Source organism: Rhizophagus irregularis, chromosome 18 (genome assembly GCF_026210795.1).
Source record: "Rhizophagus irregularis chromosome 18, complete sequence".
Lineage (NCBI taxonomy): Eukaryota > Fungi > Glomeromycota > Glomeromycetes > Glomerales > Glomeraceae > Rhizophagus > Rhizophagus irregularis.
Window position 1 is genome coordinate 2,700,372 of NC_089446.1, and position 27,415 is coordinate 2,727,786.

The 27,415-nt window shown below is 27.3% G+C and overlaps 6 protein-coding genes across 6 annotated transcripts; 1 reads left to right on the forward strand and 5 right to left on the reverse strand.

Moving 5' to 3' along the window:
* Positions 1-397: 397 nt before the first annotated feature.
* Positions 398-1,951, reverse strand: OCT59_010214 (uncharacterized protein). The gene has a single exon (XM_025320197.2). The coding sequence runs from the start codon at positions 1,938-1,940 to the stop codon at positions 765-767; it is 1,176 nt and encodes a 391-aa protein (XP_025171967.1). The 5' UTR covers positions 1,941-1,951; the 3' UTR covers positions 398-764.
* Positions 1,952-6,224: 4,273 nt separating this feature from the next.
* Positions 6,225-6,743, forward strand: OCT59_010215 (uncharacterized protein; the record flags this gene model as incomplete). The annotated part of the gene is made up of 1 exon (XM_025320196.2): positions 6,225-6,743. One exon carries the CDS (start codon positions 6,225-6,227, stop codon positions 6,741-6,743), a length of 519 nt encoding a protein of 172 aa, XP_025171966.2.
* Positions 6,744-7,119: 376 nt separating this feature from the next.
* On the reverse strand, positions 7,120-8,559 carry OCT59_010216 (uncharacterized protein; the record flags this gene model as incomplete). The annotated part of the gene is made up of 1 exon (XM_025333496.2): positions 7,120-8,559. The coding sequence occupies one exon, from the start codon at positions 8,557-8,559 to the stop codon at positions 7,120-7,122; it is 1,440 nt and encodes a 479-aa protein (XP_025171965.1).
* Positions 8,560-18,978: 10,419 nt separating this feature from the next.
* Positions 18,979-23,149, reverse strand: OCT59_010217 (uncharacterized protein; the record flags this gene model as incomplete). The annotated part of the gene is made up of 10 exons (XM_025320194.2): positions 22,219-23,149; positions 21,492-22,149; positions 21,281-21,412; positions 21,087-21,210; positions 20,694-21,026; positions 20,364-20,622; positions 20,161-20,294; positions 20,056-20,071; positions 19,734-19,981; positions 18,979-19,647 (listed from the first exon to the last, which is right to left on the reverse strand). The coding sequence occupies exons 1-10, from the start codon at positions 23,033-23,035 to the stop codon at positions 18,979-18,981; spliced, it is 3,390 nt and encodes a 1,129-aa protein (XP_025171963.2). The 5' UTR covers positions 23,036-23,149.
* A 1,215-nt stretch (positions 23,150-24,364) lies between these two features.
* On the reverse strand, positions 24,365-25,086 carry OCT59_010218 (uncharacterized protein; the record flags this gene model as incomplete). Its single annotated transcript, XM_066132881.1, has 5 exons — positions 24,365-24,538; positions 24,613-24,667; positions 24,816-24,897; positions 24,973-24,981; positions 25,062-25,086. The coding sequence occupies 5 exons, from the start codon at positions 25,084-25,086 to the stop codon at positions 24,365-24,367; spliced, it is 345 nt and encodes a 114-aa protein (XP_066000485.1).
* A 704-nt stretch (positions 25,087-25,790) lies between these two features.
* OCT59_010219 (uncharacterized protein) lies at positions 25,791-26,603 on the reverse strand (the record flags this gene model as incomplete). The annotated part of the gene is made up of 4 exons (XM_066132882.1): positions 25,791-25,910; positions 26,030-26,158; positions 26,220-26,396; positions 26,490-26,603. 4 exons carry the CDS (start codon positions 26,601-26,603, stop codon positions 25,791-25,793), a joined length of 540 nt encoding a protein of 179 aa, XP_066000486.1.
* Positions 26,604-27,415: the final 812 nt, after the last annotated feature.

Here is a 27,415-nt window from a genome sequence, read left to right on the forward strand (position 1 = left end):
GTTAGCATTTATAAGTCAAATTATTATAATAATTTTATTATTTTAATATTAAAATTTTGTAAAAAGATTGTATGTAATATATAAATCAAATTTTATTAATTAAAATTATTATATAAATTTAATATTATTAAAAGTAAAGGATATTAATTATATTTAAATAATTTAATTTATTATTATTTTAAATAAGTCATTTTAAATTATAAATATATTTTGTATAATATAAATTTTGAATTTTTTTTTTATTAAAAAGAAGAATTTTAACAAATTAGTAGAATTTAAGATTTATAAAAAAAAAATATTTATTAATTTTAAATTTCTTATTATATATTAAGATTTCCTTTACTTAATGTTATATTTCAACTATAATACTGTTTCAATAATTATATAAAAATTTTATAAAACAGAATTTAGCTTTTTTTTATTACTACAAAGTTTTAATTCAAAATATTGATTCTTTATGATTTAATAAGACATAATGCTTAAATTGCTTAGGGGGATTGTTACGCATACATTAAAAATTATAATATATAAACATCTTAGAAATACTAGTATAAAAGGGAAATAATGTAGGTAAAAAAAGAAGGTAATTGCCAAATACTCCCCCATAATTCAAGGCATAATTCGGTATAGTCGTTTTTATTAGCTGAAAAGCCAATGATATCATCTAATACATACATTTATTTACAACTTATTCTCATATTGAAATAAAATATATATTTATATGTATAATATTATATAAATTTTCCATATAAAAAATATATTAATTATAAGGAGAAAAATTTTTCGAAATCATCATTTGAGATTGTGATTCCCAAATCGTCGGGACCTTCGTATTCTATAAAATCAGGTAAAGGCTCGGAATTCACTTCTGTATTTGTATCATTTATGGTAACGTTGTCATTGTTCAAGTTATCGAGGCAATCGAGAAAGTTTGATTGCGTATCGTCGAAAAAAGTGGTTAAATTATCAAAAGTATTTAAACCTGTTGTTTCATTATTTTGAGAAAACCAGAATTGTTGTGACAAGTCGTTGATAACAAATTGGGGAATTTCTTTTTCTTGTTCAATCTGTTCGTTATTATTATTTTCCATTTGCTGTAAATTTTCGATAGGAAAAGTATTAAATAATTCATCTAAATTTGGAGATGCAAGATTACTTTCATCGCTCAATGATAAATCTGGACTTGGATAAATTTTTTCTTGTTGTAATTCATTATTATCATTGAAATAATTATTGAATTGCTCGAGATTGTTTAATGAACTATCAGACTGTATATTACTTTGATCATTATTGTTATTGTTCAAGGCATTTAAAGATAATTCATTGGACGCGATAAGATTTTGTAATAAGACTTCATTAATCAAAGCACTAATTAACGGATTTTTTAGAATATCTTCAGTAGGAGTAGGTAATTGTAAATTTCCGATATTCAATATTTCATTGTTTATATTTTCTGAAACATTATTACCATCATCGTTATTAGGAATAGTACTCTTAAAAGAAATAACATTCCATTTCTCTCGTTTTTTACGTCTATTAACTTTTTTAGGAAATCGTTCGTTTCGATAATTAAATGCTTCTTTGGCAAGTCCTTTATAATAATTTTTAATTTCTTCAGGTTCTTGTTCCCAAGATTGTGAAGCCATCGAAGAAATGGAGGTCATTGGTAAAACATATCCTTCATTTTTAATAGTTTTAAAGAAAACTTTACGATAAATAATGAATGCATTTGGGGACCTAGTAGGTTTATTATCTTTACCAATAATCAATAAATCTTTTGGATCGATTAAAGGTGGAAATGGTGGTTTTAATGAAGGATAAGGAAGTTTTTTCTTTTGAACGTGATTTTTTACTTCTGGATTGTTCGTATTAATGAACACGCATTTATTTAACTCATTAGAGTTACTGATAATAATCGAATTATCAATTGTTTCGTTCATTTTGTATTTTTGTATCGAATTTTTTTTATAAAAAAGAAAAAACCGAGTGAATTATTTTTTTTTTTCTGGATCGACTTAACGTATATTTGTCTTTATTCCCCAATATTTATAATGAAATTTAAAAGAAAAAAATAATTAATAATCATTGCAGATCATTATCTGCAAAGTAAATAGCTTGGCGTCTCACGGAGTTACGGACTCATAATGTTTACCAAACAAATTAAAAGCCCGAAATTATAATTAAGAAATTTCCATTGTCGGGCATGTAATATGCCACACTATTCCCATTTATATATATGATCATCATCGATTACTTCATTTTTTATTTTTAAACTTCAAACTTATAGGTTCTTTTCTTACGCATTTAAATTAGCAAACTTCCCTAAAAAATTTTCCATAAATCTATATATGTCAATTAAAATAAATAAGTCAATGATGATAATGAAGTCTTCAAATTCGAAAAAAAAATATTTGATTGTTTGTAAAGCACAAGCACATCATTTTTAAGTGTCGATTTTTTTTTGGTTTCGGGATCTTTCTTCCAAACTGAAAATCTTAAATTTTATTAAACGTAATATAATATATGAGTATTAATTAAAATATTAAAATATTAAAAACTACTCTGTCTAATATTATTATCAATCTATAAATAGAAGAAGTATGGAGAATCTGGACGAAGATAATCAAATTAAAAAAATGGTAAAAAAAATATATTACGTTATGTTAGTTATCTCGAATGCCAAAAAAAGGTAATTGGATACTGGAAATGTGCGTGATTTTCTTCAATTAATGATTTATAATATAGTCTTCGTAATATGAGAATATGAGGTAATTCATGCAATTAATCATACTTATAATTATATGCTGCGCAAGTATACAAATATTACATCATGTGTAACTATTTATGGCACGTACCGCATTTTTATAATGATTATGTTTTTCGTTATTCGGGAACGCGTAAATTTTTTACATATTGGAATGTTCGTAGAATATGTAGAATATCGTAGAAGGTGATCGGAGAATTTATTTAGACATAAATAAAGGGATATTACGATATTACACAAATAAACATTTGCATTAAATAAATATTTATCTATATTAAAAACAATTCGTTACAAATATTTATTAAATAATAATTGGCTACCATTTTCCGAATTGAATGAATGATTCTATACTATCTACAAATAACATAAAAAGCAAATTATACACGATCCTATTAAAGTTATTCTTTTCCCATCTGTAAAGTAGATCATAGAGTAGACTATCAACTCATCTAAAGTATATTTAAAGCTAAACTATAGTAAATTAAAATAAATAAATAAATATAGACTAAGAGTGTAACAAATATATTTTCGTGGATCATCTCTGCTCTAAAGTGATAACATCCGGCCATGTGTCTATCATATGCATAATCTAAAACGATATGATAGTCCTATTTTATCAGCTGATGATGCAATAATAAAAGGTAGCGTTCTGACTTCCTGAATGAGGAAGAAGATTCATCAGAAACATGAATTTGGTTATGAATAAATTAAAAAGCAAAATAGACCAAAATCTAACGTATTCTATTCTGGAAAAATCCAAAATTTCATTCCTAAAAGGATAAAAAAAAAAAATTTCATAACGTCAATGAAAGTCATGTAAAGCTTATAATAATGCAGCACTTACCATCTTTCTGTTTATAAAATCTTTATCCTTTTCTAATTCTTAATTTAATTGCATTTTGTAATAGTTTCATACTCAAATAATCTCCTAGTCAATTAGTTCAATTAGTTTCTTTTTACAATTGGGCATAAAGCAATTCATCCCCAAAATCACTAAAAGGTAAAAACAATAATAAAAATATAAAATTGGATAAACTTCCTAAAAAATCTTCCTTATACTTCAAGATTTTGATCTCTAAATTAATAAATCCGATTAAAAAAAAACTATCCCACCTTTTTCATAGACATTTCTTTCTAATTATAATATCCATAATTATACCACAACACTGTTAAATGAATCACACTGCAATTCCTTACGAGCGCCATCACTATCAATCATGTCATGTTAAGGTGAAGTGAAATCATCTACAAGACAATAAAATGTTAATCAAATCGCTAATAAACCAAAATTTCTTGACGGCAAGGAAGAGATGTTTTTAGGATGTCAAGTAGTAAGTATTGTAAGCGTTATTGTAGTTATTGTAGTTGGCGTAACGCTTTGTGCATAAGCAAATGCCAATATGAAAATTTGCCATTAATCTCTCAGAATTAAACTTTCAAATAACTTTCAAAATTTCATGATTTCTATGGGATCATACTATCATTGCATAAAAATTTTTGACCCGGTATTTACACTACCCTCTGCTACCTATAATTATAAAAATCAATTAGTTATTTCGTGTTTCAAATTACTAAAGATGTTGAATCAACAAAAGAGAAGAAGTGTAATATGTGTTTGTTTCCTCACCTTGAAATCTAATTATTACCTGCGAGGAACAGGCGCTTAATTTATTAGTGTCGTAACATTCTACGCTATACTACATTTTCACTTTTGTGTTAAATATTGCAATGTATAAAAAAGAGAATAAATAAATAATTTTTTTTAGGTATACTGTAACTATAAAATTAAGACATAAGGATGGGATAATACATATATCTTGTTAATCCCCCTATTGATCTCTTTATTCACCTTATTTTCGTTTGTGATTTGAACGTCCTTTTCAAGTATGAGATAAATGATGAACATCAAGTAAATTTTTTTTTTGCATCAGCAAGCATGCTATAATCGGACTAAAATATCCCAAATAAAACAAATTGCCCATTTCAAGAGTAATATGCTCAGGAAGCTAATCGGTCATCATCTATATATCTGACATATCAATATGTGATGCTTCAACAAGTTCTGAATAACTAAAGATATATTGAGCATAAAATGAGGCGACAATATTTTGACATTGAACGCTGGTCTTCAACTCTTGTTTTATTTGAAGCTACTTCATTACATATACAATACTTTCTGGCAAACATTATAAACGCTCATAGAAAAAGGATTTCCCCTGCATGTTCGTACTTATATATATATATATATCATTTCATTAAACTAATAAAAGTCTAATTCCGCAATGCTTCCTGGCAAAAATCTGTCAGAAGAAGAATAGTGACAGTGTTTATTAACGATAAAAGTTTGAAAATTTTAATATTACCATGAGCTTACTAGGTGGTTATATTTTTTAGTTTGTGTGAAGCTAGGTAAATTTTCTTGAAGAATTAATATACAAAAAAAAATTGATGTAGATCATCACGTGTATTTCTTATTTTCTTGGAATTCTTAGAAATGTAGATTTCAGAAAGAGTGTACAGTATGCTTAAACATCACGCGCTTATTACCAAATAAGGACAAGCCCAGACCGTTTCTATTGTATACCACTTATGTTCACGTGACCTGTTTATATGTGATGTTTAACCATACTACATGCATAACGGTTCCATACATTACATGTTTACTATGTTCTCCCTCGGAAGTAATGAACAAATTAATACATTAAAAAAAAAAAATTTTTTTTTACGTGATCTTTTACCTCTGATAATATTGATCTAACGCGAATTCTAGGGTTATTTTTTATAAAAAAAAAAGAAAAAACATTCTTTAACTATATTCTATTCATTACTGAACATACTTTGATTTGTTGATCAATGTTCTGCGCCATACTCATTAGAAATGGATTTAACAATCAAGGATCGGATCTTTTTCTCTTTAGCAAATAAACAAATTTGGGCTCTTATCAGATTTAAGAACTATTTTAAGTTCTAAATAACAATACTTATGAGCTATTAATATATATAAAATGTATAAAAATATCTTTGAATTTTACATTCGTTACATTCGTGCAGATTTTTCATAATAAAATAGAACAAACTCATTAAAAAATCGATAATAACGCGTTACACTGATAAAAAAGCCTCACATATTAATAGAATCATGCAACCAACATGTAATTTAACCAGATATAGTAGTAGATAAGCAAGTGAAAAGGGTTTAGAAATGAAATATAAATAAGCCCTTGAAAGGACCAAAGATTTCGTCTCCCACTTTTTTTTTTTTTAAAAAAAAAGGTTTTCTTTTTTTCATATTAAAATTTTCAAAATTAAAATAAAATAAAATAAAATAATCATATTGTTAATTATTTAACTTAAAGAAAAACTTATAAAACTTACTTTATACGCGATTTTTCGTGAAATTTTTTCGTGAAAAAATCAATATAATTCATAGTATTAATTATCAATTATATAAGGTTTAAATATGAGTTCGAGTTCGAATAATTCGCATGTACAATTTTCCGATGTAAGAACCTTTCATACAACTCCAACATATTATAATTCACTTTACAATCCAAACAATTTTCCCGTCGTGTACGATGCGAATCACGTGATGGTCTCGCCGCAGCTCACCATCCATCCATTCAACTTCTTTTATAGACCACCGAATGAACTTTACCATTACAACATTAAATGTAACGAAATCTCTTACAGCAACGTTATATTCCTATTAAATAAATCATTGAATAGTAAAGAATTTAACACTCAATCCAATGAAAATGAATATATTTTCTTTTATCAACAAGAATATGACAATCGATTTTATCAGGTTACTTGTGAAATTGTTTCGCCTTCTTCGATTACTAATTACTTGAATGAAAATATTTATGGAATTAAACCTCAACAAGAACAACAAGAAGAACGATTATCATTTATTATCGAACAAAAGCAGAATCTTGAATTTCATTTAACACAATATTTAAGAAATTATTTATTGAATTAAATTAAGTATGGTTTTAATTATATGTACCAATAAGCTTTAAATTTGTATTGTATTTGTATGTTATAAGTTATAACAATATCAATAAAGTAAGAACTAAGTTATATTAACGTGAATCAAAATTATAACGCAAAGCATTTGTTATCACATTAAAACATATCATGTTGATTACCTAATGTTTCGCTTATAGTAAAGCTTTGTTATCAAAAATACTATCACTCGTCGTGATCAGATAAATTATTTCCGCATAATAAGGTATGATAAATTCCGTAAATTAAAATGCATGTGACACTGTGATGAAAATTTTCGTAAATTTATTTATTTTATTTAATATACAGTTTTACAATTGTTATATTGGATATTTCATATATATGAAATTTTAATAAAAATCATAATTTGAACTTTTTATTACACCTTCTCTAATATATTTCCTAATAATTGATTTATGATCATCTTTAATATAATTTATAATATTATCAGGTATAATTGCAAAATATGATAAAATTCTTTCTCTACAACTATCAAAAAATTGTTCAAAAATATTAATAGAATATTTCCAACTACCACTAATTCTTATTCGAGTTAAAGAATTTGGTGAATATTTAGTTAAAATATCTAATAATTCATCTCCTATATTATCATTTTCATTATTTATATTTAAACTATAAAATCTTAAAGATTCTAAATCTCTACAATTTAATAATAATAATTTTACATGAATAAAATCTATTGATTCAAGATATGTTGATAATATTTTAATCCTTGGACAATTATTAGAAATTGATTTAATTAAAATTCCTGTATTTTTTGATGTTTTATCAGAATCTGAAATTTCAACATTTATAATATTTCCTTTGGTTTTTTCAATTAACATTGAAATTTCTTTAAAACATGATAATCTATTAATTAAAAGATATCGAAGATTTGGAAATTCTGAAATTGAAAGATATTTTTGAAATTCTTTAATCTCTTCTCTTGTTTCATCATATTTTTCTCTATTATAAATTGATATAAATTTTAAATTATTAAGTGATGTTAAGAATGTTGGTGTAATGGTACTAATTGATGTTAAACTAATAAAATTTATTGTATTACTCTTTCTTGCTATTGCTTTACTTAATTCTTTACAATTTCCTTCCTTATTTTTATAAGAATAAAATGATATACTTTTTAAATTCTTTTGAGCATCAATTAAAGAAATTAATCCTGAATCATTTGAAAAATTTTCAATAAATAATTCATATAAATTTTTTGAAATTTTTGACATCTCATAAAGTGATTTAGAATCTATATATTCCATATCAATATCTAAACTCTTTAATTTTGAAAAACATTTTAATGCTCCTGGAAATAATGGTAAAGGTTGTGATGTTTCCCAACTTAATTCTTTAATCTTTTCACATTGACTAACAAATAATTTATAAATTTCTTGTTCTAAAAGATTTCTTTTATCTTCATCATTTTCATCATTATCATTCAATTCTTCAAATACCATTTCAATTATATTATCTACTATTTCTGCTTCTGGAAATTCACAAAAACTTATATAATTAAATATTGGTGGTTTTTTTATTATAGGTAATTTTATATTATTATCATTTAATAATTTTTTTGATGTTAATGATAAACAAGATAATATTGTATTAAAAAGTTTCTTTTCTGATTTATCATCTACATACCATGAAACTTCTTTCCATAAAATTGGAACTACAATATTACACCATTCTTTATTAACCAATAAACAAGAATATAAGGAATTTTTATCTTTTTGTAGTTCATCAAAAATAAGGTTAAGACAGTCCGTATTAAGTTTTATCATTGTGAAAAATTGAAAATCATGAAAAAAAAAAAAAAATTATTCCATTATTTATATAACAAGTTAACAAGGTTGTACAAAATCAAAATAATTTAACTAGTTATTCGATGTGTATCCATGTGGGTTGTCCAATTAAAATTATCCGCATATAGCCAACATTATTGGTGTTTATCATAAAGGACGTAAACTATTTAGTTAATGAATGGACTGTACATCTTTTGTTAGAGACTATGGACATTGGAAAAAGGAGGACCATTAATAGACACTTGTCGATTTTGATGATACGAACATATTCTTTCGCCAAAATTCAAATTCATAGATTATATACTGTACGTAGTTTCATTTCTCTCCTCTATCTTTATGTCTAAATTGTTACTTTATCATTTCTAAATTTATTAATTGGCATAATTGGCCGTGAAATAATGTCATAGTTGCCTAGATATAAGAAATATAGTTTTGTTTTTATTTAAAATTTGTTACAATTATAAATGCGCAATAAATGCGCAGTAAATTTGCAATCAATTCTTAGAAAAGTAATAAGTTGTGATTTCTACTATTTAAGAATTTGAGTATCTCAAGAATTTGAATATAAAAAAAAAAGAATTATAAGTCAATGTTGTAATTATAATAATATTATAGATTATTGTTGGTCTACGTTAAAAAAATTAAATTTATCGTGAAAGTTGTTCGAATCTAGGTGAATTATACAGTATTTGGGTGTGAATCATTCGAGAGTTTGGAATAATATGTAATTTCAAGATTCTATAGATTGGCTTCGGTTTTTTACACATAAACACTATGAACTTTTCCAATCGTATGGAATTAATTTCACTGTAATCTATCTCAACATGTCGCCATAAAATTGGCATCCCAATACTTGTACCAAAGACGATTAACAAATAGAGCAGGATAAAGTGATTTATCATTTAATAGAAAACACGACTGAACATGTGGCGTAGCATTTAATATTAATACTTGTACGATTATTAAGATGAGACAGCATATAATACAATTCAATTTATCGCAAAAGAAATATATGTATTTATGACGGAACCTTCAAATATATTTCATGCAGCATCTAATAACATGAAAATCAGAGAATTGACGCGAGGTATATATATTATATAATCACAACCTAAACAAACTATTTAAATCTAATGAAGAAAAAAAGTTATTATTAGAAATATGGGAGCGCTGTTACTTAAACATAAGAGAACTAATATGGATCAAAAGATGCAACAGAGTAATTGAACTGGAAAAAAGTAAGGGAATAACGAAAAAGGAAAAGAAAAGAAAAAAGGGTAAGAAGGAGGACGATGAATTTGAGGACAATGGGTCAACATCAATTAATTGAAAATATAGAAAAAGAGATAATTATACAAAAAATAGGTAATAACAGCGTATTAATAAATCGTTCTTACGAGAATATAGTTGATTTTATTAATGATTGTTTTTCAACACATCCATTATTATAATGGAGTTAGTAGATAGAAACTGTTTCTATGTATTTCTAAATTTTGAATTTTTATTATTAATAATAATTTAATAAAGTGAAATACGCGTTACAATAAATATTGGGATACATGATTCTTCATATACTTCTTAAGCTGTCTTTTTTTATGAAATAAGCATTTTCTACAAATTTTACGTGCAGAATTTAAGACTTAATCATACTATCCATAGAATATACCAACATGGACAATTTTTTCATGTAAATTGTTAAAGGATTTATCCCATAACTTACATTACAGTACGAATAACTGGTATGTAAATAAAATTTTAAATAAAAAGGAGTGCGAGTAAAAAAAATGAATTTAAATTAGTATATAATAAAATAAGAATATATTTACGCTGATTAATTACACTTTTGCATGAGAAAAAATAATATGTCATATCAACTGATTTGTTAATTATATAAGATCCTTTTTTCTAATTCCCTATTTTTTTAAAAAAAAATCTTTTTTTCTTTTTACTTTGACATACAATTAATTTTATAACCATGTCCGAGTTCGGTAAGAATTCTTTTATGAAGTTTTATGATTATGTATTAAATAAAATGGTTATAATAAGAAAAGAAACATTATGATGATAAGGATGATAAATCTTAAAATCTATTTTTTCTTAGTGCTTCGCGACAATTGAATAAATTCATAAAACATATGCATTATTTAGACAGAATAATGTTTAACATTTATTCTTTACAGTTGATTTCGCACTTTCATTTATTTCCTTTATGTGCCATACATATTCTTCTTATTCTATGTCACATTATTCCAATTCGTATCAAAATTATCTATTTATGAGTTTGTATTTTTTTTTGCGTGGTGTATCACGCTACTATTAATAAAAAATATTAGCGCAAATGATTCTTCAGAATATTGATCGCAGGGATAAACTAAAGTTAATGGGTCATATGCGGATCGTGATTTGCTGGATCAACTGACAGGTTTATGTGATGAACATGAGTTGAAAATTTGCAATGTCCTTACATTTCGCAAAAGAGAACTTTATTTTATCAATATACAAGGAATTCTTGTCTTTGCTAAGTTCTTAAAATTTTTCTTTTTACCTGTTACGCAAAAATTTTACTTATCTCCACGTATTTTTTTTTTTTTCAAGGTAATTTGGACATATAGTAATTAACTTACGACAAGGTTACTTTTTTACACGAAATTTCACTCACTAGTATGTTCTAAAAATGACACATATTACCCTCAATTATTCTAGTGGTCAGTTCAATGTTCTTTCACGCTCATAGTTATGATTCAAGGGACAAACAGTTAACGTGCTTCAAACTGCAATTATAACTTGGGACTGGTTAATAATGTCTCTCTTGATATTTGATAAATGTAGATGAAAAGCGTATGCGGCCACAGGTTTTGCTTATTTGTATGATTGTATTAATAATTTTTTTATTAAGAAAAAGTCTGACATATCTTTTTTAGAAGTGTGAGAAGTGTGGGCATTCAAATCAAGCTTCTCACAACCTGAGATTCAATAATAATGCCTCAGATTCTTTCATCATATAGAAGAAAGGCTGAAATTTATTAATTGCGTTTAAGTATGAAGAAACTTCGCGTCTATCACATTGAACACAAAATTATTAGAAATATGTTCAAAAAATTCTTGGCATTTTTTATTCAGTTCAGTTATGTTATTTATTGAAGATTGGACGAACTGGAAGATCATCTGAATGGATCATATATTAATGACTCATTTTCATTCCAGGATTGCTAAAGGATAAGCCATTTACAGATTAGTCTGTAATATAGACGTTTCAGTTTTGAAATTTATTCTTTAATGTACCAAGAAAGCATAATTGCCCATCGATTTCATTTTTACATAAATGTTTTACGTTTTTATTTTCTGGGCTATTGATATTTATTATCAAAATTTCCTACGATATAGATAGACATTGAATAATATCAAGATTTTATAATGATTTTAAGAAGCGTTTGTTAATCCAGATTTTTGTGATGCGATCATATTAACGTAGAGTGAATTTCCAATTTCAATTCTTGGACCGTTACAAATTATAAAATTGAGATGAGATTAGTTGATCACTTTATATCTGTTTTGCACAAGTACAATGAAGAAAATTCTCTAACGAGATCAAATACATTATCATAAGTGCAGCACAACAATTGAAACAAAACTTATTATAATGCATTAAGAGTTCTAGAGAAAACAACTCTCAATAAGTTTCTCGGATTATGAGGCGGAGTAGCTTATCTCTGATATTGTGAACGAATTTATGCTATAGGTTCGAGATACAAAGAAATTCTCTTCTGAAGTCAATCTTGCTAAAATCTTATATGGATGGTCCATGAGGTTGAAATGAAATAGGATGGAATGAGATTTGGAATATTATTGTGATCGCAATTGAAGTTACATTCCGTCTTGATTATTTTGATGGCAACCTAACATATACTGTAGTGTACATTTGATATGTCTCAAACAACTTTCCTTGATGTACTGTACAATATATTTGTGAAAGGCAAGTATAAATCGTAACAACAATTTAATGACGACCAAGATATTATAAAATATTAAATACTGGGACAATTTATTGATTTAGAAGGTAGTGATAGATATAATTGCAAAAATTTTATAGATAAAAAGGATCATGTTGATGGGAATTGGTATCTAATCTTTTACTAAGACAATAATAAAGTTTCGTTTGAATTGTGCTTGATTTTATTAACGTTCGTGTATGTGTGTATGTATGAAGTGATGCTCCTTCTCCCTATACCTAAAACTTATGATTGGATTGTCAATTAAAGAACACACGACCAATCACTCTGCTAGAGTGTAGTAGAAAATTTCTAGTGAAATTTTTAACCAACAAACTTAATACGGTATTATCGACTAACAATATTTTACAAATTAATAACAGAGCTGGAGTTAGTGGTCAATCTACTCTTGAACCACTTTTCGTAATATTTAATCGAACAAGCGCGTCTTAATAAACAAGAATATGGATTATTCTACAAGATCTACAATCGAGTAGATATTTCAATCCTCTTCTTTCAAATATGAATTTATAAAAAAGTTATATTTTTTTACCTATTTTCCTTCCGTTCATCTTTACCTGTTAACTATCTTATATTAATTTTACATATTATCAGTTATCAGAGCAGAAATAGATGAAGCCTTCAATTCAGTTTAGAGATTTATGAGTTAAAGCATTATTTATGAATGAATATACATAATATGTAAGTCTTAGATGAAAAATATTTAGGTAATCTAATTTTAGTAACTTATACTTCTAAGGCTATTACCACTTCACTAAGTAAGAAAGAATTATTCATCTTATTGATAATTAAAGCTATTTTTTAAATTTAAATTCATTTTCTAAACTAATTTTAAACTTTTAAACTAAACTTCATTTTTTAAATTAATTCTAAACTAATTTAAACTAATTCTAAACTTAAAACTAACAGAAATTAGTTAAAAATTAATTTAAAACTAAATTTGTACAGTGACACCTCTCTAAGTGCACCCCCCTTAGGACCATAGTAAAAAAATAGTAGAATGTGCACTTAGAGAGGGTGTGCATTTATAGAGAGTAAAATATTAAGAGCTCTTATATAAGTTGCAACCAGGTCCACCATGCACTTAAAGAGAATTTATATAGTGCATGCACTTATAAAAGGTGCACTTATAGAGGTATCACTGTAAAATAAAAAATTGATTTTTTAAAATTTAAAGTAATTTTTTAAATTAGAATTACCTATCTAAACCTATTTGAAATTTATGCATTTCAATTTTATCAGTTTTTTAATAAGAATTTAATATAGTTTTATCATTTACTAATATTTAATATAGTTTTGTTTATTATAGTTTTGCTAGTTTTTTAATAAGATTTTAATATAATTTCATCAAGTTCTGACTTTTTATCATTTTATCAATTTGCTAAATTTTCTAGTTTTGATAGGTAACCTTATTTAAAATAATTTTAAAGTCATTAGTTTAAAAAGGCAATATTATTAATAATAACCAATTAAATATAATATATATAAATTACTGTTTAATATAAGTCATAATTTTAAACAAATAATTAAATTTTACTATTTATTATATATTTATATTTTTTTATTTAATATGCTGTATATTTATTAGTTAAGGTAAAAAAAAGGTATAAATACAAGTAAAACTAAATTATACTATAAAATACTAATAAACTTCTATTTGAGATTTTATATATGCACAATTATTCAGTTATTTAGTTATACAGATAGGCAGAAATCCAAATTTATTCTGATATTAAATTGCAAATTTTTATTATAATAATGGAAAAAATTTATTGTCTAGAGCGTAGCGAAGGATTATATAATTTTACAAAGATCAATGACAATTAGTGTCATGTGGTGATTTCCAGTTGTCCGCACACATCATTTCTGATTGGTCTGCACAGAATGTGTATTAAAATTTTATGCTACATCAAAAATAAACAAGTAAAAAAGTTTATGATTTTAGATTTCAGTCAGTAAGTATATATTTTTTTTAAATAACTTCAAAGAAATGTTTTCTTATTTTTTACCTAGGATTTCTGGATTTCTTGTATGGACTGGTGAGTTTTTTTTTATTTGTTTTGCTTTAAAAAAACATTTTTAACATTTCATTTTATTTTCTTTTATCTAACGTTGTGATTTTTGTACATGCCGATCTCTTGTGCCGTAAATTGTGCTGTCTTTTCTTATTTGTTTAACTTTAAAGAAACATTTCTAACATTTCATTTTTTAGTTTTATTTTTTAGGGATGCCAGATTTTTTGTATAAATTGAATTTTTAAAGATATTTGGATTTTATATAAAATCTTTTACTCCAGACTTACAACGGTTTCTGTTTCCTAGTTCTAATAAAAAATTATTAATTATAGTAAGAAACACTTAATAATTTTAGCAGACTTATATTTTAATGTAGGTTTAAGTTATGCTAGTAATATAACAATAATTTTAGCCAAAAATAATTGTAATTTACTATTTTTACAAATTTTATCACAATATAATCAATAATGATTGGCTAGTTGTCACATATCAGAATAAAATTATTAAAAATCATAAAATTCTGTTTATTTTATAATACAGCAAAAATTCTGATCTATTTATTTATTATAAAAATGGAATTTTTCTGAGTCTTTGTAAGTAGTGTATATTATTCAAATAATCTATACATTAGTCGAAATAAGGCAAATCGGAAATAAGGCAAATCGTCCTTATTTCGGCTAAATTTTGGCTAATAATTAACAATCGTCTGTATATCAGGTGACATTCGGCATAGCCGATTTCCGATTTCACTAGTCGAAAAAGGCCAGCCTATATTCAATTAAAAATTTGACCATGATCTACGATTAGACATTGGTCGAATAGTCTAATTAAACGTTACGCGTTATGCGTATCAAAGTTTAAAAAAGGATCTTTTTTAAACTTTTCCCTTTCATCCCTTCCTTTCACTTCACTTCGTCCCTACTTTCCCCTGTCCTTTCGTCCTTTCCCTCCCTTCCCCTATTGTCCTTTCCTTTCCCTTTCGTCCTTCCTGCTTCCCTTTCGCTCTCCCTCTTTTCTCACACCTTTTTCTGCCTCTTTTCTTGGAAGTAATATAAGTTTCGTTTCGAAACTTACATATTTTTTTTAATTTTTTTTTTTTTTAATTTAAGAAACGAATTTCTTTTCATTGTTTTTTTTTTGTAGGACGCCAGCTTTAACACGAAACTGGACTTTAAGGTAAAAAACGGGAAAGTGAAGTTTTGTTAATTTAAGAAACAAACTAATGTTTCTTTTCATTATTTTTTTTTGTAGGACGCATAGAAGGACGCCGGCTTTAACACGAAACCGGACTTTAAGGTAAAAAATGGGGAAAGGGGAAGGGGAAGGGGATTTAGAACCAAGATTCTTAAGAATCTTGGTTTTTATTTTTTTTAATATTTCAGAACAGTTACTAACTGTTCCTTTCTTTTTTATAAGTTTCGGGCGGGCTTCCTGGTTCCGAAGAATGGAAAGAACCAAGATTTGTAAGTAAACGAATCTTGGTTTAATTTTTTTTGTTTTTTTTTGTAATATTAACGAACGGTTACTAATAACCGTTTTTTTCTTTATTATTTTAGGATTGGGTTGGCTTTCGAGTTTCGAAGAACGGAAAGAACCAAGTTTTGTAAGTACAAGTACGAACCTTGGTTTATTTTTTATTTTATTTTTTTTCCTATTATATGAACGGTTACTAACCGTTCCTTTCTTTTTCTTATAGGTTCGGCCGTTTGGGTGAGTTTCCGAAGAACGGAAAAAAACTAAGATTCTGTACTACGAATCTTAGTTTTTTCTTTTTTTAATATTTAGAACGGTTATTACTAACCGTTCTTTTTCTTTTATTTTTTATAGGTTCGGTGTCTCAGGAGGGGCTTCCGAGTTCCGAAGAATAAAAAAAAAACCAAGATTCGTAAGTATATACGAATCATGGTTTTAATTTTGTTTTTTTTTAATTTTATTAATGAACGGTTACTAATAACCGTTCTTTCTTTTTTTAGGTTTGCGAGTTCTGAAGAACGGAAAAGAACTAAGATTCGTAAGTATATATGAATCTTGGTTTTAATTTTTTTGTTTTGTTTAATTTTATTAATGAACGGTTACTAATAACCGTTCTTTTCTTTTTTAGGTTCGGGTGGGCTTCCGATCTTTGGAAAAAGTGGAATTAAGATTCGTAAGTAAGTACGAATCTTGGTTTAATTTTTTATTATTATTATTATTACGAACGGTTACTAATAACCGTTCTTTTTTTTTTTAGGATTGGATGGATTTCTGAATTCCGAAGAATGGAAAATCAAGATTCGTAAGTAACTACTAATTACGAATCTTGATTTTTTTTTCTTTTTTTTCAATATTATTAATGAACGGTTACTAATAATCGTTCTTTTTTTTTTTAGGATCGGGTGGATTTTTGAATTCTGAAATACAGAAAGAACTAAGATTCGTAAGTATATACGAATCTTGGTTTTGGTTTTGTTTTTTTATTATTTGGAACGGTTTACTAACCGTTCCTTTCTTTATTTTTTAGGTTTCGAGTTGAGCACTGAAGATCGGAAGAAAAGGAACCAAGATTCGTAAGTAAGTACGAATCTTGGTTTATTTTTTATTTTTATTTTTTATTATTTTGGAACGGGTACTAACCGTTCCTTTCTTTTATTTTATAGGTTCGGGTGGGCTTTCAAGTTCCGGAGAATGGAAAAAAATCAAGATTCGTAGATATATACGAATCTTGGTTAAAATTTTTTTATTAATATTAATGAACGGTTACTTAATAACTTTAATTCTTCTTTTTTTATAGGTTTTGGTGGATTTCTGACAAATGGATGAACTAAAACCAAGATTCGTAAGTACGAATCATGGTTTATTTTATTATTATTATTTTATTATAATTTTGAATTAGCAATATTTATTTGTAATTTAGATAGATGATAATAATAATAATATAATTATAAAGTTTTTAAGCATTTAATTAATAAATACATTTAATAAATTTGATAATAAAAATTGAAATAAATTTAGAAAAAAATAGTCCGATTTTTGTCCGATTTAAGTTCTGAAGTACATTTGATTGACTGTCTGAATTTAGTATGATTTAGTTCTGATTTATGTCCGATTTAAGTTCTGAAGTACATCTGATTGGCAGTCAATCGGATAACAATCGGAATATATTTTTTTTGTAAAAATCGGACATATTTTAGCCGTAATTCGACCTAAAATCGAATATCTGATTTTTAGCCGATTTGCCTTATTTCGACTAGTGTATTTTTAGCTGATTTTAATTAAGTAATCTAAGCAAGCAAATTGAATAAAAACAACTTTACTATACCTGTATTATTATATTAGTATTAATATAAATAAATAAAAGAGTAATGTAAAAAATTAAATCTTCCTATAATCCTTATAGAATTTCTTCACTTTTAGTAAAATAGCAAGTTGATTTAATCAGGCTGTATTTAAATTGCAAAAGTCATTTAAATCTACTGGATTTTTAGATTATTAAATGTATTTATTTATAAAATACTATATAAAGAGTTAGTATTGAAATGGTATTAGATAACATATACATGTAGCTAAAACCTCTATGAAGCTGGACAAGGTTTCGGACTTTCAGTAATTTAATTATAATAAATTATTAAAAACTATCCAGAAATCCATTTGAAACTCCAAAGACTTTATATTATAGTTTCGGCTGGATGTAGAGATTAATTTTTATCATTTTTTAACTTAATTTTGATTTAAAGATGTGGCCGAAAATCACGTGAAAAGGTTTCGGCTACAAGTATAAGATAACATACTTCAAATTTTACTTTTATACTATTCATCTAATTCCATTAGTAAACTAATAATACTAATTTTAACAGATTTTTTGGTGATAAAACTGGAAAAAATGGAAAATACACCAAGTTTCTATCATTTTTACTCCTCAAATATCAACTGATAATAAAGAAGAAGTCTGCTCTTCAAGTGGCCATTTTGTCAACTATTACTTTATGAAAAGACTTTCATAATACTTCCAAAAAAAATAATACTTTATATAATTAAAATAAAATTATTTTTTACAAAGATAAATCTTTTATAATTTAATACTATAAAAAATTGTAAACTATAAGTTTATTTTTTTTAAAAAAAAATGGCTAATTGATATATGTATTTATAATTATATTTTAATATTTAATACTTAACATTAATATTAAAAGTATTAATTTATTTACTTATTTGAAATTTTGAAAGATTTTTATTATCATATATTACAGAATGTATAATGGTTTTACTGTATATTATTATGTTAATTATTAAATTTTTTTTTTTACAGAAGAATAAATAATTAAATAGATGATTCTATAAATTACATTAACTAAATATACAAGTATACATTAAAGTTATCAGCAAAATTAATAGAATTAATGAATAATTGCTAATAATATATCCGCCACTACCCATGGAAAACTTAATAAAATGTTTTCACCTTGATCTGGATATTCTTCTTGGTTATACGTGACATAATACCAGGCTGAAGCTTTTGCTTTTGTTTCATCATTTATTGGTATGGTCACATGTAAACTAAACGGTGTAACATCATCCATATCACCGTCATCATTTGTATCTTGCCCTCCTAGTCCCATTAAGAATTGTTTACGACAATAGTAAATAATAAATGATACGGTTCCACTAATCGATTCTCTTATATCTTGGCTCTTCCTACCCTCTACCTGTCTTCCTAATAATTGTGCTGCTATAATTTCAGCTTCAGTTTTCACTTTGTATTTTTTCATTAAATGTCTAATTTCATTGTTGTAATATTCACGGTAAATCATAGCTTCTTCCACATATTGTTCATATCCGTCAAATAAAAACTCTTCATTTAAAATTATATTCTCTACATCATAGTTTAACAAAGAAACATTCTCGGATTTGTCAAGATGAATGTTTCGGTACAATTTGCCGAGTATTTTTTCGGATTTATAAGATTTCTTATGATCTTTTTCCATAAAGTCTGGATATTCTTCAATATTAGGTAAAGTTTCAGTTACTGGAATCCCAGTTTTACTAAAATCGACTGCTTTAGAGTGCTATTTATCATAAAGAAATAATAAAATATTAAAAGCGTAATTAGAATTATCTGCAAAAAATGTTATAAAAAAACGTAACTTCTTACCAAAGCCGCTAAAATTTTACACCCAATAAAGTTAACACCTTCTTCTTCACTATCTGCAAAGGCCACATGAAGATTGCTAATTTGACCAAGTCTATTATTAAGCATAAAATCTTTAAAAAATTCGCATATATCAGTGATTTCGACCGGTCTACCCAAAATTTTTTTTTCCGGAGGATCATAATTCATAGGTTCCATGTTCTCGGTTATTAAAATTCTTTTATCAAAAGAAACGAAAAATTCATCTCCATCTTAAATTATACAATAAAAATATTAAGAGTAATTACAAATTATGAAAAAATAATAAATTTATGATAATATTTACCTAAATCGCCTCCAGACTATTATATTTAAAAAATAAGTACATGTGAATTATGTAATAATGTAATATTAAAAAAAAAAATAGTTAAGTAAAATAAACATCACGTACTAGAAGGTTTGGTAGTGGTTTATATCCTTTTTGGCTAAAAACGACACAATTTTTTAAGTGTGACAATTCAGGAACCTCTACTGCGACAACTTTTCTGAGATCGCCGGGATGCAAACATGGGTTCCTTGTGATAACTGTAAAAATCAAAAAATAAATAAAAATAATCAATGCATTGATGTATTATAAATAAGTTAAAAAATTACCAGCTGGGCCTTTCCAGATTTTTTGCTCCCTCTGAATTTTTTCATGAGCTGTATCGAAAGTTTGATACTCGGAAACTATGGTGGATGTTTGAACATAGATTTCATTCTCTTCTAATATACCGGTTTCGTCAATAACGCCGATCAAAAGAAATGAATCAGGTACCAAAATTCGCGCTTTGCTTCGTAGCAACTTCAGTGTAAAAATACGCTTGCATTCCAAAAAAGCATTCAAAAATAAATCATTCTTCCTCATCAATCCCTAAATTAAATGAAAAATCTATTATTACATAATATTTGATAAGTTAATTAGAAAATATATTTAATACAAACCGCATTGATCATACTAATAATTGAACGTGTAATATGAGAACATTCTCGTGTTCCTGTACTACGCTTGACAATTTGACAGGCCTTATCCTCGTTTGTCATCATCAAATTAATATCCGCAAGCATTTCTTCTTGAAGGGTAATAAACACTTCATCTTTAACACCAAGTGTTGATAACAATAATACTATTTGACGATTCAAGTGCCCGGGCAATGGGCTTTTTACCGTTCTTACGATTTCTAAATTTAAAGAAGGCGCTTCAAATTTTTTTTGACTAGGGCGTATGTATAAAACGTTACCCTCTTCTTTGAGATTCGGGTCAACAGCTACAACTCCCTAAAAAAAATATTAAGATTAGACCAAGATATAATTATATATGACCCTTATTTTTCATACCTTACATCCACCTAATCGTATTTGGAAAACCGTAGGGATTTCTTTATCTTTTGTGTTTTTGGTTCCCCAGTATTCTTTCGCCGCAAGTTCTGCTAAGCCAGGGGATATTTTCCCACATCCGTCACTAAATACCAAATTATTTTTGTTTAATAAGAAATATATAGATTGAGTTTAACTAATAACAAACATATTACCTAAATTTAAAATCATTCTTTACAATTTCATCAAGTGGTTTAATTTGTTCGCGATTAAGTTCCAGTACCCCCATCGTGCTTGTGAAGCACTGACCCATACGGGCTGCATATAATGCGGGATTCTCAATTTTTCTATTTAAAAAATGATAGTTAAAACAATAACTGATAATGTTTGTAATTTATAAAAGCAACAAAAAGAATTTTCACTCACTCAAATTCCCCCATATTAGCTCGAATAAAATTGGCATTAAAATCACCATTTGAAGCAACGAACCAGCAAGATGTCTCTTTTAACTGAGATGAAGAGAAGGCTAAAAATTCATAATGTCTCCCAGCCAATTTAAATCCTTTATTTTTAATAGCCATAATTCGCTGTTCGATTATATCGACATCTTCGTCCTTGTTAACAAATAGCCTTTCAAAATTTTCTTCTCTGAAAGTGACTCGCAAAAAATAATCGATCTTATCCTTGTATAAACGTAATATACGATTCGATGATTCGTAATGAGGTCCATCATAGTAAATATTTGTTGGAGTTATTGTGGCATGATTTATCCATGCGCAACGTGAATTATTTATCAAAGAAATCGGCGGATGCCAACTCTTAAAATTCTTTATTACATTTTCAAAAATTGTTATCGGCCGATCTTTATGTCTTTCGTCAAAGGGATCCCAATATTTGGTACAGATTTGGTTCAAAGCATGCAAAGCCACATCTTCTTGGTTTTCATTGTGAATAAGTTCACTTAAACGTTCTCCTAATTTAAATTCTTCGATTTCGTATGGTCTTAATATTCCATATGAAATTAAACTTTCTAGTTTATAACATATATTAAACGGTAATAATTCGCAAAGAAGTTGAAATTGCTCTTCATATTTTTTTAAATAAACCGGTTTTTCCACGCATCTGATCATAATTTAGGGTATATGTGGAATACCTCTAAATCTAAATTTATCTAATGTATTACGTAACTCATCAAGATTATCTTTAAATATTAACCTATACACCATACATCTTCCAAAAACTGCTTCTGTCCAATCAACGGTTCGTATCCACTCAATAATTCGAGGCTGTTTTCTCAAAATCGGTAAAATCCATAATAACTGATTCACTTTTCCTTTACGATAAAGGTATGGCGGTATCTTTAAAGTTATGTAGATAGATATTTCATCGTCTCTCTGGTCGAGAATAATTCCCCGTGAATTTCCGACTAAAATGCGAAAGGGAATTTTAACACGTCTTAATACGGAATCTTGATCAGAATCTTTGAACCCTTCCAAAATAAAAGCTTCGTCTGTTTTTGAAAAGTATATCTGAGGCTTTTCATAATCTTCTGGGTATTTCCATTCACTTGAGAATGTGAAAGGTTGGTTATTATTACTCTTTTTCTTTTTCTTTTTATCAGTTACAGATAGCCAATTTCCGAGTTCCAAACTCGATAAAAAAAATTCTTCTTTGATATCACCCGCGTTATCGCTTATTGTTTCGGCTTTTTTTCTGGGTGTGGCAGGATATATATATAAAGGTCTTCCCATGCATATTGGCCGAACAAATGCCGCCTTTGCAATGCAGTTTTTCGCATCTTTCTCATTTTCAAAAACTACGTACCCGGAACCAACATTACAATTTTTTCGAGTTTTATGCATCTTTAGGTCACAATCATTTATGGGTCCATGACCATTAGATAATAAAGCTTCAATCAAAGTATTTTTATCGGCTTCGTACGGAATATTTTTTACGTATACTTTTGCCATGATAAGTACTAAAATGAGATTATAAATTGTAATATGTAATTATATTTTGTCTTTTTTTGTGGAGTATGGGAACAACAAAATCTTCCCAGTTTTATATCAAAAGCAACAAAAGCAACAAAAGCAAAAACTAAAACATTGGTAGTAACACACAATTGGGTTTTGTGATGAATAAATATAGCAATAATTTATCGAACAATAACCACATTTCTTTTGTTACTAGAATAGGAAATTTTTTCAAAGTCTTTGTAGCGCAGTTATGACTCATTATTCGCACCACATGATTATTGTATTGTTTACACGGGATGTGCTTTTGTTCCTACTTTTTGAACTTACATAAGTTTATCAATCTCATGATCAATACTTGAGGAACTCTACCTTTTCAGTTACGATAGTAGAGAGTAATAGCTCAAAACGAAAGCTACGGTCGATTTTACGAAAATTCTCCATATTCACAGCTTTTAAAACCTCGTTTTATACGAATATAAATTAGCGCTCGGGAGTCGCTTTCCACAGAAGAAATTGGAGGAATCTGCTGTAATGCCCAACATAATTGTTGAGTAGCCACTTACTGGAAATAACCTCAACCTCATAGAGTATTGTATGAATAGAAAGTGTGATTCTTCCCTGTATTTTCTGCTTATTTACTTTTACAATATATTGGTAATGAAACAAATCTCTCTCTGCTAGCGGCGCTTGAAGACGAGGTCTCAATATAAATCCGAAAATAAAAGTATTACGCTCTTACAGTGAGATCCTGATATAACAAAAGGGCACCTACTCCTAGTAATGACTCCAAATCTAAGAATGGTTTATTTATTATTTTTAATTTCTCCTTTCAGCACAATTGGGGCTACAGATGCAGTGGGTTAAGGGAGAGTTCACTGTCGTAAATCTTATTTCAGGATCTCCCGTAATCGTAATTTGATGATAAGAACTTGGTACTGGGTCTACATCATGTTATTACAATTGTTGACACTGTATTTTGTGATTACGGACAATCATCTGGGTTCTGGGAGTTCTAATTTAAATTCGAGGATAATATTGCAATATGTGTGATGTGAAATCTAAACGAGGTCTGAAGCACCTGGATTTTAATTAGCTAAAGGCTGTGAATAATGTGAATTTAATTTTGCACTTCAAATCAGATTATTTATTTGTTGATGTCTATATTTTAGCATTAAATTTTATTTGTAATGATAAAAAAATAAAAATACTAATAAAGAAGTGCTATTACTGATATGATGTACTACATTATATAAGCAACTTTTTATTATTTGATTTGATTAATTAACACGTGAAGAAAAATTATAATCTAGACGATAGTATATTTCAAACATCTTGTTTCTTTAAGCTACAATATTTCATTCCACATTTTTTACAAGCATAAGCTGAGACAAATACACGCACTGAACAAAATTTCCTTAGAGGATATCTAGATGGTTTGGCTGCCACTGTTAAATATGTTTGAACATCTTGAACATCTGGTGGTTTCTCTGCAATTTTCTAAAAAAAAAACGAAAGATTTTAATTATACATTTGAAATAATTTATTTATATTATCAATATATTCAATGTTACCGATTTATCTAATAAAGCTTTAAAGCTTCTTTTTGATGTTGATTTTATATGTTGACTTTTAGTTCATTTCGGGTTTCTATCTATAAAATAAATAAATATTAGTAAAAAAAATTAAATTTGAATGTTAAAAAAAAAATGATATAATTTACGTTCGTATCAGCTAAATCAGAAACACGACGCAGTTTTGAAATTGTTCCTGTTACAATTTCAAGTTCTGGTATTTCTTGATAACCAACTCATTCAAGTGAATTTCTATATATTTTCTTCGCGTTGCTTCGTCAATTTCTAATTTTTATAGGGTTATAAAGACATTTTTGAATGAAAAATTTGAGTAATTAGAATAAGGAAACGAATAAGTACCTTTTGATTCTTTTTTGACATTTTTTCGAGATGAAAAATACGGACGCCCTTTTTACTAATAATCTTTTATTCCACCTTGCTAATAATACCGTGCCAATTGGGCGTTTGTAACATAAAGGCAAATTTAATCGTTCTATATTTAACTACACTTTCTGGTATAATTCTTTTACCTTGAAAGATCACAATACAACTATAAGTCCCTCAATTCCTTAGGGAATTTCGTACCACAAACAACCCTAACGTAAGATTTTCCCCAACAATTTTATAAATTCTGAATCTGATGCAATATCAGCCAACAAATTCATGGAGATTTATAAAATAAATAGAATTTTTTCAAAGATCCATTATACCCCCTTTATTGTCGGGAATTTTTCAGGCTTCTTCATCTTCGGGAGCAAATTCATCAACATACGTACACTCTTATTCTCTTCCCGCGCGTTTGTTAACGTCATCCAGATAATCTCACAAGATGTTTTTGTTAAAATATGCAATTCGATCAGTGTAATGAAATAATTTAATATATGAACTTATGCATCAAGTATGATGAAATTATTTTCAACATATTATGCTTGCTTTTGATTAAAATACAATGTTACCACAGATGATAATTCCATCAAATTCCATTATAACATTTTCTTTTGAATCGGACATTATTTATTTTGTTGAAAATTTTAAAGAACCACCCAAATTTTCATAAAGAGCTTTTTTTACTGATTGAAAGTTTTTTTCTCCATTGCTTGGTTGCCTATGAGCCATTTCCTTTCTGATAAATTCTTAGGACTGATGACGTGATTACTTTTGAAAATTCATTAGAAGTATCAATTGGTTCTAAACCTTTTTCCCTCTACGGCATCAAATTCGTTTTGGTTACGCATTGAATATTCTTCAAATCCATCCAATAGTTCCCCTTCGTTATTATATTTTTGTATATAAACCTTCTAATATGACAAGGAAACAAAATGATGATAAGTAATGAGATCAATGACAAATTTGTATAAATTTGCATAGAAACAATAAAGGTTACATGTCACATTCATGATATGATGTAAAGTCTTACCAGTACTGCCAGCATTAGTAGTTTGATTATTAAAGGTGTTTTAGGAGTAAAGTTTCTTAATCCTGGATCAATAATTTCGTCATCTTTTTCTAAAATAGTGCAGCCAATGGTGACATTGGTAAATAAGATCTTTTTTAATTTGCTTTATAAGATCATTTATATCCTTTCCATTAAAATTAATTTTGGTCACTCGAGAATTGCCGTATTGCGAGCTTAATGAAATCAGTTGAGCCTTATATTTATCAAGGAATTCCTCTGGTGTTAGATTTATCTCCATTTTTGCCAAATGATCAAGGACAACATTTATAGACCAGCTTTCAATGTCTGAATCGTGAAAAAAGAAAGAAATTCCACTTGAATTGTTCATCTATGAAAAAGTTAGTTACAAAATTAAAATAACTATGAGGAAACACGGAATTGGCATCGACAAAATGGAATTCTGGAAAAAAGTTTGTCATACGAATCTAAGAGGATTACAATATAAATCGTAATGGGTCCTAGTAGGCGTGCGATGCCCTCCTTCCAAAGCATTGGCCGTAGGGGTCCATATAAATGGGTGGGTCCATACAGACATAGCATACAGACATAGGAATTCAATATAGTTCAGTATACTGGAAAAGAGTATGTCACACGAATCTACTATGAGGATCACAGAAGCAGTGATGGGTTCTAGTAGCCGCCTGGGTTTCGTCACGTGAAGTTTTTTCAGGGAGAAAAATCGAAAATATTGAAGCTTATAATCTCCGTCACGATTTATGTAGATCATATTCTAGAGTGCAATTCCCTTTTTCCAAGCATTGTGGTTCCATACAGACGTAGGATATTGTGTAATGCCAGAAAATATGTCAAAAAGATACTGAACTTCTGTGGTTGATGAAGTCTCAACATCCTTAACCTTTCTTCGTTTACTAGAATACTCTAAGTAACCCAAATATCAAAGAAAAATATGAAAATATATCACAAAAAAAACCGGGGAAAATGGAAAATTTTATACGTAAAAAGTAGAGAAAAAATGGAAAGGTTTATACGTAAAATGGGGAAATTATACGTAAAAAGCAGAGAGTAAGAGAAAAAAATTATATATTATTTTTTTGACAATAACTGATTAACAAATCTGAATCTTTCCCGAGTTTATATAGTCTAAGGTGACACAATTTTGAATCACATGATATAAATTGCATTATAAAAATAATGCCCATTTACCCATTTAAACATTTTGTCTAGTAATGATTTTATCCAAATTTGCTTGTTTTTTTTTTGTTTTTTGGTATTATTATGTAAAAAATAGAATTTTTGAATAAATTTACATTGTTATCCTATTCTTGTTAATAATTGGTCAGGTATTAATAAAGTTGACAAGATGTACGGCATAAATTACGCGTGAGC